The sequence below is a fragment of the Carya illinoinensis genome, chromosome 3, assembly GCF_018687715.1.
Source record: "Carya illinoinensis cultivar Pawnee chromosome 3, C.illinoinensisPawnee_v1, whole genome shotgun sequence".
NCBI classification, from domain to species: Eukaryota; Viridiplantae; Streptophyta; class Magnoliopsida; order Fagales; family Juglandaceae; genus Carya; species Carya illinoinensis.
In genome coordinates this window covers 22,478,658-22,492,085 of record NC_056754.1, presented here as the reverse complement: position 1 = coordinate 22,492,085, position 13,428 = coordinate 22,478,658, and the positions used below count along the sequence as shown (strand labels likewise).

The following is a 13,428-nucleotide window of genomic DNA, read 5'->3' as shown; positions in this document are numbered from 1 at the left end:
ATGCTCAAAACGTACAATATCAGTAAAGGCTGCTGACAAAGTAATTCTTATTTCTTCCCATTAAAATTTCAAATTCTCAAAACAAGCTTTTTGTCTATATATAGTATTACTTGGTCATTCTTTGGAGAAAATATCGATACTGCATGCTATATTTTTGGAAAAAACATCATTTTCCGACGGTGCTTGTTCTTCAACTTCAAAGAAAATTAAACTCAATCGTCTTCGCTGTAAAGAACCAAATCCATTATTTATGACTTTTCTGTTTTCATAAAGTAGTGTTCATAATCTTTTGCCAATTTGGCTGGCTTGCCAACCAAAACAAATGACAGCTATCTTCCACAATATTATTGCTTGCTGTCAAATCTACACATCACATTGCTTACAAAAAATCTACAGGTAATAAGATTCCCGATCTGGATTATAAAAATGACATTAATAATAGCTTGTGCATAATTGTAGTCAAATTTGAGTTAAAAATGACACTCAAGTGGCTTTAGCTAACTTCAATCAATTTCGTTCAACAGTAAATTGGGTATGAGGTTGGCAAATTTATTAATATTTTATTATTTTCAAGGTTTCCTGGAATTCACACGTTAGAGAAAAGTAGAAGGTAAGAGAGAGAAATGAATAAAAAAATTTATTTATTTTTGAACAGTATTCACTAAATATAGTGGTGGTACTGTAGTAAATTGGATATTAGAGATGGAGCAATGCTACATATCGTGCAATTGTAAATATTGTCCAATAGATTTGAAAAAAAGTAATGTTTACGATTAAAAAGTTAGTTTTTTTTCATGTGGGTTTCATATTAATTCATTCTTTTTAAAGTGACTGTACGTCCACAACCACAACTATAAATATCATTTCTCTTAGAGATGCATACATAATTCATTGTGAGTTTTTTCCTTTAAATTTTATAAAAAGTTGGGTTTTACAAGAGCTACTAGAATTAGAATTTGGGGAAGAATTTCCTAGTATTGTTTTGAAATAAACTCAAAGAAGCCTCAAGATTTTCGTTTCTTTCTTTCTTCATTTTTTTTTTTTAATTGCAAAGTTCTTTTTGGGGTTTTCCTTCTTTTGTGTGTTATTGTCATATTGTTTTTTATTGTTTTGATCTGGGTTGCAATCAAACATAATGTATAGCTTGCAACAAGAGCATATGTAGGCTGAAGCAAATGGAATCACAGTTATGAGCAGTTTCCTTTTGTTGGTATAAAAATAATATGCTGGAATGTTCTTAAGATAAAACTTAGTTCAATTGAATTGTAAATATGTTGAGCAGAGTCTAAGTTAAAATTGAAAGAAAAGTATAAAGATTCCAAATTCACAAGACTTGATGAGATCAATCTAATCGGAATAAATCAGTCATACCTTTTGACTCTCATATCTGATTCAGATGATATTGGTGTCATTGGGAAGTTAACTCAATTCTCTTAAAAAATTTATGTTTAAGAATGATCTTCAAATTCTAATATTTACAAGATTAAACTCTGGATAAAAGTTCGCTCGACAGTTTGCTTAAGTGAAAACTTTGTGAATTAACTTTTGACTAGTGTTTGGACACTTTAAGTGCTCTACTCAACCCTAAGTATATATAAAATAATGTGCACGACTTCCAAGGTGTGGAGAGAGGATAGAGCTACCATATTCATTGTATTCTTGACAGAAAACCTTAAAGAGATTTATTGTAAATTGAAGATTGATTCTCCATTGATAAGCAGACTAGTGTTATGCTCGTGTTTGAGTACTGTTAAATCCATTAGTGTGGAGTGTTCGTTGGCCGGAAGGGTTTCTAGAGTGCTATTTGGGAGCAAAAATATGAACAACTGATTTTTCACTTTTGATGAATCAGATATTGAAGAGATCTTTTGGGTTCTTAAGATACCCACATTTTTTTTTTCTTGAGGAGCTTGCAATGGGACTCGTGCATGCTTTTCATCAGTATAGGGCAGGATCCTTCAAAATTATTTACAACTAATGCTTCAAAATTATGTACAATGTTAAAGCAGGGGAGAGATCTCAATTTTCTCCTCAAATTGAAAGTTATTGTGTCCAGCTCTAATGTTACCACCTTGGACACCCTTCATCTCTCTATCCTCACGATTAGATCCAGAAGACCTATCTTAATCAAATGGATTTACCCTCCCCTTGGTCTATTTAAGTTAAACATAGATGGTGCCTCCAATTGCAACTTTGGCCCTGCAGGTTGTGGGGGAGTTCTAATTTTCCATTATGGTTCTTTTATTGTTGGGTTTTCCTCATTTTGTCAATACTAATGCTTATATTGATCTTTCTACTCTAAAATTGGGTCTTACCTTATGTTATTAGCTGAGTAATATTGATATTACTGTAGAGTCAAACTCTATTCTTATTGTTAATTGGTTCAAGAATAATTTGTTGTCCCCTTGGTCCTATTCCCATATTTGAGATGGCATTCTTCATTTTAAAACTGTTTTTCAATTTGATATATTCCCCATAGATAGAGATGGCGATGCCTTAGCTAATAGTCTTGCTTCCTTCGGTGCAATGGGCAATACAGTAAGTAAGTTTTTCATCCTTTTATGAATTACCTAAACACATTATTGATATTCTTATTGGGATCGTGCATGAACTCTCAAGTTGCCTCATTAATTTTCTTTTATTTCGTTTTCAATTATAACTAATTTTATTAAGAATTATAGTATTTTATAGGAGTCCAGTTTTAAGATTTATGTAACCCCTTACTCTTATTTGTATAAAATATTCTTTCGTCATAAGCGAGGTGTAATTACTAAAGTTGAGATAATGTCATTTTCTTCAAAGAAACTTATAACTTATAGAATATAGGCTTAACTAAAGTTTTCTCACTTAGCCAACTCTTAAGAATCCGAAAGAATTATAGGGATATTAATCTCAAAACTATAATAATCATTTGCAATACGAGGGATTTACATGAATTGGGATTTGATGATATACACATTCTTTGCCTTGTCAAAATGATTGTTGTGCATAATTTGGAAATGCTGTGAAGCGATGTAGTTATAATTGCGGTTTGTAGAAAACATGCATGGAATGGTTTCTCTATTAATGTTGTTATTTTCCCGGTATCTCTTTATCATTCGATGATTTGGTCGCGGGTGGCGACATTTTAGAATGATTGAATGACCTGGAGAGTAGAGACAAAGTAGATAAGGAGGCAAGAAAATTAAGTCCCACAGATAGCGAGAGTATAGAAGTAATCTACTTTAATAGGCACAAGTAGATGTGGTGTCTTAAGGCACGTCTATTTTCTCATTTGGCAGTTTGTTAATTACTGCGAACACAACCAGGATGATCTACTTTATTAATACATTCCCACCAAACAATGTCCATGAAGGAGCTCTTTGTATGCATTGCTCGCACCAAAGAAATATCTTTGAGCATGATCGTGCGTGGCCAGGCCACTTCATAGATAATCCTCGATATTGCAAAATGGTCTTTTACGGTCTCCCAGTCCCACCATAGAGGAGAGAGAGCACAAAAATTACAAAATAATATCAAAGATTCAAAAGCTTTTACATAAAATATTATATTTTTATTTGAAAAAAATAATATTTACAGTTTTAAAATATATTTTAAAATAATTATTAAATTTAAAATGTACATAAAAATTATTATTTTTAATAAAAATATTATTTTTAAAAAACAAATTACGAAATTTACATATTTTAAAATTATATCTAGTAAGTGTTAAATTTAAATGATGACTCAAAAGACTTTTGATGCTTTGTGTTGCTTTAGATTTCGGATACGGGTGTGAGTAATAACACTCAAGAGTAGACCATCTGCAAAAATCTACGCCAACAACCATGAGTTCAACTACCTATCAACGTTGGACCAAAGCCCACCCTGTCAACTACCATTCTTCCTTTCTTTCACCTTCTTTCTCACCGCCCATTCTTCTCCCTCCGTGGTGGACTCCTATTAATACTACTTAATAACTCCCCTCAATTCAACACTCAATTCCTCCACTTAGCTTTAATATTCTATATACTCCTTAGCTATAATAGTAAAAAAATTTGTGGCGCTTTGAGTTTGTCTTAATTTTCAAATCCTAATGGCTGACTCCGGTCACTCTTCAGATGATTCTTCTGTGGATTCCAGAGGTACCCGTTTGAAATTATTGCTTCTTTTTCCAATTTTTTTCCCGTTTGTTTTTGCATCTTCAACTCTTCGTGACGGTTTCCAGATGCCACTTCTGTGAATTTAGGAAGCACACTTTTGAAATTATGTTACACTTGAATTGTAGTGTCTCTTCTTCATTATTTTCGCCTCTAAGAGCCCCAGGACAAAAAGGGGAGTTGGGGGAAGGACTTGGGTCACTTCTATAATAATACACGCCTGTTGGTTTCACAGATACTGCTGAGAAACTCATGATTTTATTGCCTTAAATTTCCTGTGTAATTTATTAATTGAGATTGTCTTTGCATCCTACGTCTTCCTACCTTGCTACAAAGATTACTATTTTGAAGATTCTCTCTTTAGGATTTCTACTTTTGGGTCCTTTGTTCTGAAGCTAAATAGAAAGAAATGGCTTTTCTCTTTTCTCTGCAGATGCAAATGGCAGTCAAGATTCCAAGCTTGAATTCTCTGAAGATGAAGAAACCCTTATTACTAGGATGTTTAACCTGGTTGGTGAGAGGTGGGCTTGTTTTCTATCCCTTTATGCTTGATTTTCCCACACTTATTGTTGGAAAGGTTTTGAATCTCCAATGAGCTCATGAGAAAAAGTTGCTAATCCCCAGGTGGTCTCTGATTGCTGGGAGGATTCCAGGAAGAACAGCAGAAGAAATTGAGAAGTACTGGACTTCAAGATACTCGACAAGTGAATGAAAGGCCAAAATTGTGGATGGCGTTTCTCCTTTAGAGCAGGAAAATTTTGGGTTGGGGGTCTGTAGTGAAGCTTGTTTATGTGGAATATGTCAGTTTCCTTTCCTGAAAGACACAAAAAGTGTCCTGGGTTTTTACTGAATAGGGGGAGTGTTATTACTTCAAAGCAAGTAAATGTACAATGGGGTTGTTCCTATGGATATGGTGATGAATGTGTGTAATTGAAATATAATTTTATATTATGGGAATGTTTTATTTTAATTTAATGGTTTAAAGTCCAGTAGCTAAAAAGAAAGGAATATACTCAACTACTTAAGATTGAATTGAATAATATCTTTGGTTAGACTGCACATTCCTCTGTCAGGCTTTGGTTTGGATGGAAAACAGGGCATGCCTGAAAGCAGAGTGCCCCTTCGTCAGAAATGTTTGTTTTTAAAGAGGATCCAGTGAAAAGTCTCCGTCGTGTTTCTGCAGACTGCATTGCCTGGTTGCATAGAATGCACCAATGTGAGGGCCCGCTTACACAGACCCGTGCCCCTAGCTGTGCTAAAAAGCGTTGAAGTTGCCCTTTGCTTTTCAGACCCCATTTTCCGTCCATTAAAAAATATTTTAACTACAAAAAAAATTTATAAATTATAATTTAATATATTACGTTAAATTATAAAATTATTTTTATTATAAAATAGATCTAATAAATTTCTTAAAATCATATCAGTTTATTAAAATAAATTTCTTAAAATCATAAATAAATAGATCTATTTATTAAAATAAATTTAATAAAAATAATTTTATAATTTAACGTAATATATTAAATCACAACTTATAAATTTATTTTATATAATTTTTTTATATATAACAATTTTCTTTTTTCATTTCCTCCCTGCGTCCTTCACCCTTTAACAAGGTCTCCACATTTTCAACTTATAAATTTCTCCCGTTTGTCCCACTTTTTTCTTTTCCACTCTTAACAAGCTTTTCCCCTCCGTTTCCTCCACCATTTTTCTTTCAATTCAACCACCTCTCTCATGAGGTGTCCACTTTTTTTTTCTTCATCATTCTAAATGATTTTCATCGCTTTCGGGGTTCAGATCTACCTGTTCTCTATTCGTCGACAATTCAAGTGGGAAGGTCATTCAACTTGATGTTATGCTTCCTCAAGTCACGATGCAAATTCTATCCATTAGAAGTCAATAATTTATGTGAACATGTTGGATGGAAATGCCTATATGAGTTTAACAAAGTTATAAGACACGTTGCATTTGAGTAATGCTATACATCATATTTTTATCTTATTTTTATCCTATTAAGTAAGATTTGACACATTCATCATCATTAGATAATAAAAAACAGTTCTTTTAAGTCAAGTCGGGGTGCGAAATTGTTGGAAAATTGGCTTGCCATGTCAGCTGATATATTTGAAAAAGAAAATAGATGAAAAAGGCAGATCTTTGGTCTTCTTCTTTGTTTGGGAGTCGCTCTCAGAGTTTCTTTTTGCCTTTGGTTTTCATCTTCATGCGGGAGTCACTCTTAGAGTTCGTCTTCGTCTAGGTTGTCTACATGGGTAGATGAAAAAGGCAGATCTTTAGTTCTTAGTGCAGGTCATCATCTTCGTAGGTAAGATTAATGCTTCTCTTTCCTTGCATGTAAAGTGAGTGATTATTTAGGTGTGGACATATGCAACGTCGTCTTCATGGGTAAAGATCTGCTTGACGACGTCTATCTCTATCTCATGAGTGATTCTTTGTGTGTGGACACACTCCTCATGAAGGTACCGCAGACTTCCACCCGTCTTTAGAGCAACACACCACCTTGCCTTACACTCAAAATCCATAGCCAAGTCGTTACCTGCAAACAAAATACAAAAATGCAGGAGTTAAATCAGGTCCTCATGTAATTTATATAGAATAACAATTTTCAAATTGATAAAAAAAAAAATAGAAGAATATCTCCTCGCATTTTGAATTGAGACATGGTTCCACCTTGCTCTTTATTCCATTTGTTTTCCCAGACTCCTTGATTCCAAAATCTTATTAGTAAAGAGCCACAAGAATACCATGCACAATCTATACCACAAGCATGTCATATAGAATGTAATAAAGTCATAAATTATGTAATTAACTACTAAGTTTCTTGTAGAGAATTTCTTGAGACACTCCATCCGACATCGATTGACCCAGCCCCAACTAGTGAGGAGGAGGACCTACTTGATGAGGAGCTACGAAACTATGGTTAACCAGTGGCAGATGATAAAGGGGGCCCATCGCAATCATCTTCTATGGATGAATCCACGCAATGAAGGAGACCCTTCTCCACCTCATACAATAGTGGATCTCGTCGATGCTAGAGGGGAGGGTCATCCCAGTCCCCTGCTATGGATGAGCAATTTAATAGAATCTTGGAGGCAATTGAGAAAATTTTTGAAGCCAGGCGACTGGTCGCTGAGGAGTGGAGGGCCTCAAAGCACAGCAAATCGAACAACATGGAGATTGATGCTTTTGTCGTGCAATATGTAAACGTGCAAGCTTTCATTTGCTTGATGAAGTTGAACCTCGCCTACCTTTTGATCAATGGAACAAAGCTTTGCAATTAATAGAGAATTCAACATTGCAAAGATTATTCATGGCAATCTTTACCGAGCACAGGAGTGAGTGGGCATGGAGTTTATAGCTCTATTTTTTATTGGTGATCTTTTTATAAGAATTTTATGTAGTTTAATTATTTTTACTTGTTTAGTTGTCTAACTTTATCTCTGACATTTATCGTACTTCATTTATCGTTGTCATTTTTTTGAAATTTATTTAGACATGAGCTAATTAGCTACTGCTACTTTGGATGAACATTGTATAATAGTTATTTCGGGAAATTTTTATGCTTGCAGATGATTATGGTAAATTTTTTGTCTGTGACAATGTGATAAATTTATGCAGTAATGACATTTTCATTTCACATACATATCCTTATTATGCTAGTGTATTAACTTTACTAACTCACGTGCAAGAAAGTTATTCAGAATGGCTGAAGATGACTTAGACGAGGATGCCCCTTGGCTAGGAGATGGAGACGCTAATGCAATCGATGGGCTGAACATAGTTTATATGGTGTGAATGACAATGCAAAATGGTGGAGGTCAAATGCCAATGCCCCAACACAATATAGGTATTCGGGGGGATCAATATATTCAGGGAATTCTAAATAGGAACCCTCAGACCTGCCTTGAAATGTTTTGCATGGAAGTTACCGCATTTCGTTATGTATGCGATATGTTACGGGAAACAATGATTATAACACCTATAGAGAGGACCTTGGTGGAGGAATCATTGGCCATGTTCTGTCTTCTTGTTGGTCATGCACAAGGTCAACGTGTTGTTAGGTATCACTTCCAACATTCAAGTAAGACTATCAATCGCCACATAAAAACAGCTATTTGGATACTGAATGAGTTATGAAGGATTGCGATTAGGCCAACACACACAGAAGGGGTCCATCCTTACATTGCGAGAAACCCCCACAAGTATCCATGGTTTCAAGTAATAACTTCTCAACTTCTAAACTTTGTATTCCATTCTTTTGTTTAATTAAAATATATATAATTTTTATGATTGAAATGCGTTATATGATAATGATTTTGTATCAATGTCTTGGGACGATGGACGGCACAATGATTTTAGCTGCTGCACTTGCTCGTCTTGGTAACGCATTTAGAAATTGATATGGTTGATTGCACAAAATGTCTTGTACGCCTATGACTTCGATATGAAGTTCATATATGTGTATACTAGGTGGGAGAGAATAGCCCACGATGCATGCATTTTCATGGATGCATTGAGTCGACCTTTGAACCAATTCCCATGGCCACAAGAAGGTAAATTTTATTTACAAGAATAAATAGAAAATGTTATTTTTTGATATCTTTTAAGTGTATTTATTTAGCAAAATCACTGATTTTGGTTGATTTAAAAATGTGGTTAGGTTATTATTATCTTATCGATACGACTTTTCCCTGTATAGAAATGTTTATGCCACCTTATCCAAAAGAAAGATATCACCGATTAGATTGTTATAGTGAAGATGATTTTTGGAGATATAAAGATTATTACAACTATAGTCATGCCTCTCTACGAAACGTTACTGAACAAGCCTTCTCTTTGTTGAAAAGGAGGTCTAGAATTTTGTATACCATGCCTCGATATCGCCCCGCCAGGCAAGGCATGATCGTTACTGTATGTTGTACACTACATAACATGATTAAAACAGTAATGCCTGATGATGAGTTCATTTAGGGTGTATTGAATTATGAATTATTGATCGTCAATGCAAAATATGGCTGAGGATGCGGATGTGGGTGAATCAGCTCATGTGGTTGACATGTTCAGTGAATCGGCCCAAGCAATGGGGGCAATGAGGAATGCGACTGCGTTACCGATGTGGACACATCAGATTAGCCAATGAATGTGTATTTTCGTTTGGATTGCTAAATTATGAAACATGAAAAGTTTGATGAGTGGAAGTAAAAAGATTTTAAAACTGGATGAAATCATATGTTAGGTGATAATTATTATGTATGAGTTGAAAAAGAAATTGCTTTGTTTTTACTCCACGTTTATACATACAACCAAAAATAGTGACTGTAAAAATTCACTGCTAGGCATAACCATTTTCAATAACTAAAATGTTTACTCCCAAAACTTGTGACTTGTTTTTGTAAAGGAATCTCACCAAAAGTTGAGTCTCACATATATGAATTGGACAAAACGTTTTTGGAACGAGTAAGTGCAGCAATAGAGTGGTACATAATGGGAAAATAACAGGAAGAAAACAACTAATATACGATTTTCATATATAAATGATTACATTAGTGTAGCATTAAAAGATTTACATTGTCATTAACTTAAAAAAATTTGAAACTAACTAATAATGCAAGAAATAAAACCCAAGACGCTATCAAAGTACATTTGTACTTCTTCATTGCTCGGAATTTTGCGTCTTCTATTCTTGCACGTTCATTTTGCTATCCTTTCATTCCTTCGTTTTGCTAATACTAAGGTGCCTTTACAACATTTTGGTTGTGACATTGCAAGATCAACCCATTTGAGAAATCCACATTGGTTTTGACCCTTATAATATCGACAATTCAAAAACTGCCGACTAAAACTTTTCGGGTTGGCTAATGTCCATAATTTGGAGGGAATGCCACAATAAGATAGAAGTTTTCGTCCTAAAATGATTTCATCTTCTGCCCTAATAGGATTTGAACTGTTTGTGGACACACAGCTACCACTTCCCATATTTCTTGCAAAGAAAGTCAAAACAAGCAGTGAACACACACTAGAAAGACTTCCACATTTCTTGAAAAGAGGATACAAACAAGTACTCAAAATTAATGCAATATGCACTGAAGAAAAATTTTTGGGAAGTATATGAAAATAAGTACTTGAACATTATTCCATATAAAGATGAATTTTGAGATTTTTTTTTTTAATTCCTCAAGATCAGTTTGAACAGGGAGGCCTATTTTTTACCTAGAAAATATTTTTCTTTTCAATCGAGAACTAATTCAGAATGAAGACATTTGTGACATTTGTAGTACGGTATCAACTCAGCTTTTAGTTTTCTTCGATTAAAGCTAGATCACTATAAAATATGCTTCAAATGCAAGCTTATATGCACACACATGGTTGTTGCAAGGGAGGGTAAAAAAGAGGTGATAGTTGATCACCAGCTTACAAACTGAAAAAAGATGTTGCAATTTAAAGCAAATCTGCCCCTAACACCAAATTTCTAAGAATATTACATGGGCAGTGCTCCATTTAGTTGTGTGTACCGATGAACTTTGAATCTTTGATTTTTATTTGTATTGAATCTCTTATGTATAAAAATTTCTATTAGGTATACCTCCTTCACCTAATGAATATTTAACACCAAGACACAACGAAGAAACAATGCTCCCCATCTACAAGTGCAATGTACACTCATTTTTCACCCAACTAACCTCAATTATATCAAGCATATAGGTTATGAGAATGTCCCTAGTATATGAGATAATATATAGAAGAGCATTGCCTATTAGGCATTTTAGAATCCATTCAAGTAACCATAAAATTTGTTTATGATAAAAAAAATAAATAAATAAATAAAAAAAAAAAAAAAAAAAAGAATCCTGAAATGCCACATGACTCAAGGCTAAGCAATGATTTGAGTGACATTCCTCTTCATGTGACCAAGGGAATGCCATTGATGCTCATCTTTGAGTATACAAAAGTATATTACGTCTTTTAAGGTAAGATAAGTGAACTGACCTCTTTCTCCAACACCAAAATCCCTAATGAACAAGAGGTTAAACTCAAAAGACACTTTAATAAGAAAATATCATGGGAAAAAATAACTAGCATGTTACTCCAATCTTAAAAAGAAAATATAGATAAAAGCCACAAAGTTGATCATCAGCAAATGAATTGCACTGCAACACATGCATAGATTGCCTTCAAAACCAAAATTAAATTTCATGCATACTACTGTAGCCAATGAATTCCTACAACCATTGACAAATCATAGCAATCCTTTGATACTAAAAAGACCTCAATTAAACTTGTCAACTACCATCTCTATACTCAAAATCGAACCCTAGATTAGCATGAAATGTAACAAGAAATATGGGAAAACTAACCCTAAAGTCCAACAGAAAATGACATGGGTTAGAGCATAAATCAAAAACTTACAAACGATGGGTGTCGGGATTGCGCAAGGAAGAGAAAATTGATGCTTGAAGAGGAATTACTTGGTGGTCGCGGGGCAGCGTGAAAGGGAGGTGGTGGGGAAATCGACTGCTCGAGGGACATGGGAGATGAACTAGGTATGCGAGGGAAGGGGTGGCGAATTCATCTATGCGTGGCACGGAGGGGGTGGGGGATCAGCAGTTGTGGGAGAGGAGGGTGTGGGGATATTAGCTACACGAGGGGTAGGGGTAATAGCAACTGGGAGGGGGAAGACAAAGGGAAGGGTTTTTGAAGTGAGGAAATCGTTGGGTAGCTGTTTCATGGGACCCACTAAATTTTCCTTCTCCAAAAAGTTATAAAATTCTCATCTCATTTTTATATCCAAACATATATTTATTATGGGACCCACAGAAATTTTTAAACCCAACTAAAAATCTCAACTCATATCATTTTAATACTATTCACAAAAATCTCAAAATTCTCATCTTATCTCACCTTCCAAACCTAACCTAAGAATTTGTCCAAACATGCCCTAAGTCAATATTTATCCATTTCTTATGTTTTAGGATATTTGGCTTTATAAAGAAACTAGCATTTTAGGTTGTTTATTGTTATTTTTTATTATTATTTTTATAAAATAAATATGCATTGTTTATTATTATTGTTATTAATCCTATTATTGTAATGTTTTTTAGCAGTATAATTAGAGTGATGTTTTATGGAAAAGTGAATTAAATGACTAAGTTGGCAAGCAACTTGTTAATGTAAAATGAATTTGTTGGCATATTCATATGACAACCTATGTTAAATTATGTTGTAACTTGTTCAATGTTAAGTGACTGAAGAAAACTGATAATATGATAAGGAATTGAAATCAGATTAACATGGCTTGAGCTAAGCTTCATACAGAAAGTCGGTTCAACCTACGCTCGATCCGTTACTCAAGCGAAACTCATACAGAGAGTTTGCTCAACACTCGCTCAACATGGCTCTCGAGCGAATCTCATACAAAAAGTTCGCTTAACACTCGCTCACTATAGCACTAGAGCAGAAGTTCATACAAAGAGTTTACTCGACACTAGCTTGACATTCGCTCGAGTAGTAATCCAAATAGAAAGTTCGCTCGACATGCGCTCGACTCATAGCTTGAGAGAGGCTTGGATTCAAGATGCGCTCGACATTTCGCTTGAGTGAATGTTCAGAAATTTGACTTTGACTAGGTTTCATTGTCGCATTCCAATTTTGCTATATATAGCAGCTCATCCCATTTCTTCAATTTTTCAAGCATAGATAGAGAGAAGATAGCGAGCTAAGAATTTTTGAGAAAGAGAAACATTCCATTTTGCATATTTCATTTACTCTTGAATTTAGATCCCCATCTTACTATGGTTGACATCAAATACTGCTAAATCTGTTAGAGTGAATTTTCTTTGGCTGGAAATGATTCTGGAGCTACTATTGAAGCAGAGAACGAGAGGTTCTCATGGTGAAGGTATACAAAGTCCTAAGTTTCAGAGCTGCATGTGTGTGGAGATCGATTGGGTCACTCATGATGTTGCAAGCGAAATCTAGCTACTACAAGGGTCTTGTGAGTGTTTCTAAATTAGTTATAACAAACTAAATTTATATAGTGGAGTTTAGGTGGTGACTTATACGTGGAGTGGTTTTAGATTTTGAATATATTATTCAAATATGTTTCCAGTTCATGACCAAATTGCTATGTTGATTATTTTTTTGTGAATTGTTTCATTGAATGACTTGATTGACAACATTTTAAATAATGCAATAAAATTGAAAAACAACTATTCATCCCCTCTAGGTGTTTTATTAAGGTTAGAATCACTGATTTTTCACAACTAAAACCCAA

General features: G+C 34.4%; 1 protein-coding gene across 1 annotated transcript; it reads left to right on the top strand.

Annotated features, from left to right (window-relative positions):
- The first annotated feature begins 3,927 nt into the window (after window positions 1–3,927).
- LOC122303826 (transcription factor CPC-like) lies at window positions 3,928–5,109 on the top strand. Its single transcript, XM_043115799.1, has 3 exons — window positions 3,928–4,124; window positions 4,573–4,660; window positions 4,764–5,109. Exons 1-3 carry the CDS (start codon window positions 4,076–4,078, stop codon window positions 4,849–4,851), a joined length of 225 nt encoding a protein of 74 aa, XP_042971733.1. The 5' UTR covers window positions 3,928–4,075; the 3' UTR covers window positions 4,852–5,109.
- Window positions 5,110–13,428: the final 8,319 nt, after the last annotated feature.

What these genes read in the sequence shown, in the direction of transcription:
- LOC122303826 (XM_043115799.1), top strand. Translation starts at nt 4,076, where the DNA reads ATGGCTGACTCCGGTCACTCTTCAGATGATTCTTCTGTGGATTCCAGA. An exon ending in TTCTTCTGTGGATTCCAGAG is followed by an intron (nt 4,125 to 4,572) that starts GTACCCGTTTGA and finishes TTTTCTCTGCAG; the next exon opens with ATGCAAATGGCAGTCAAGAT. An exon ending in TTTAACCTGGTTGGTGAGAG is followed by an intron (nt 4,661 to 4,763) that starts GTGGGCTTGTTT and finishes GCTAATCCCCAG; the next exon opens with GTGGTCTCTGATTGCTGGGA.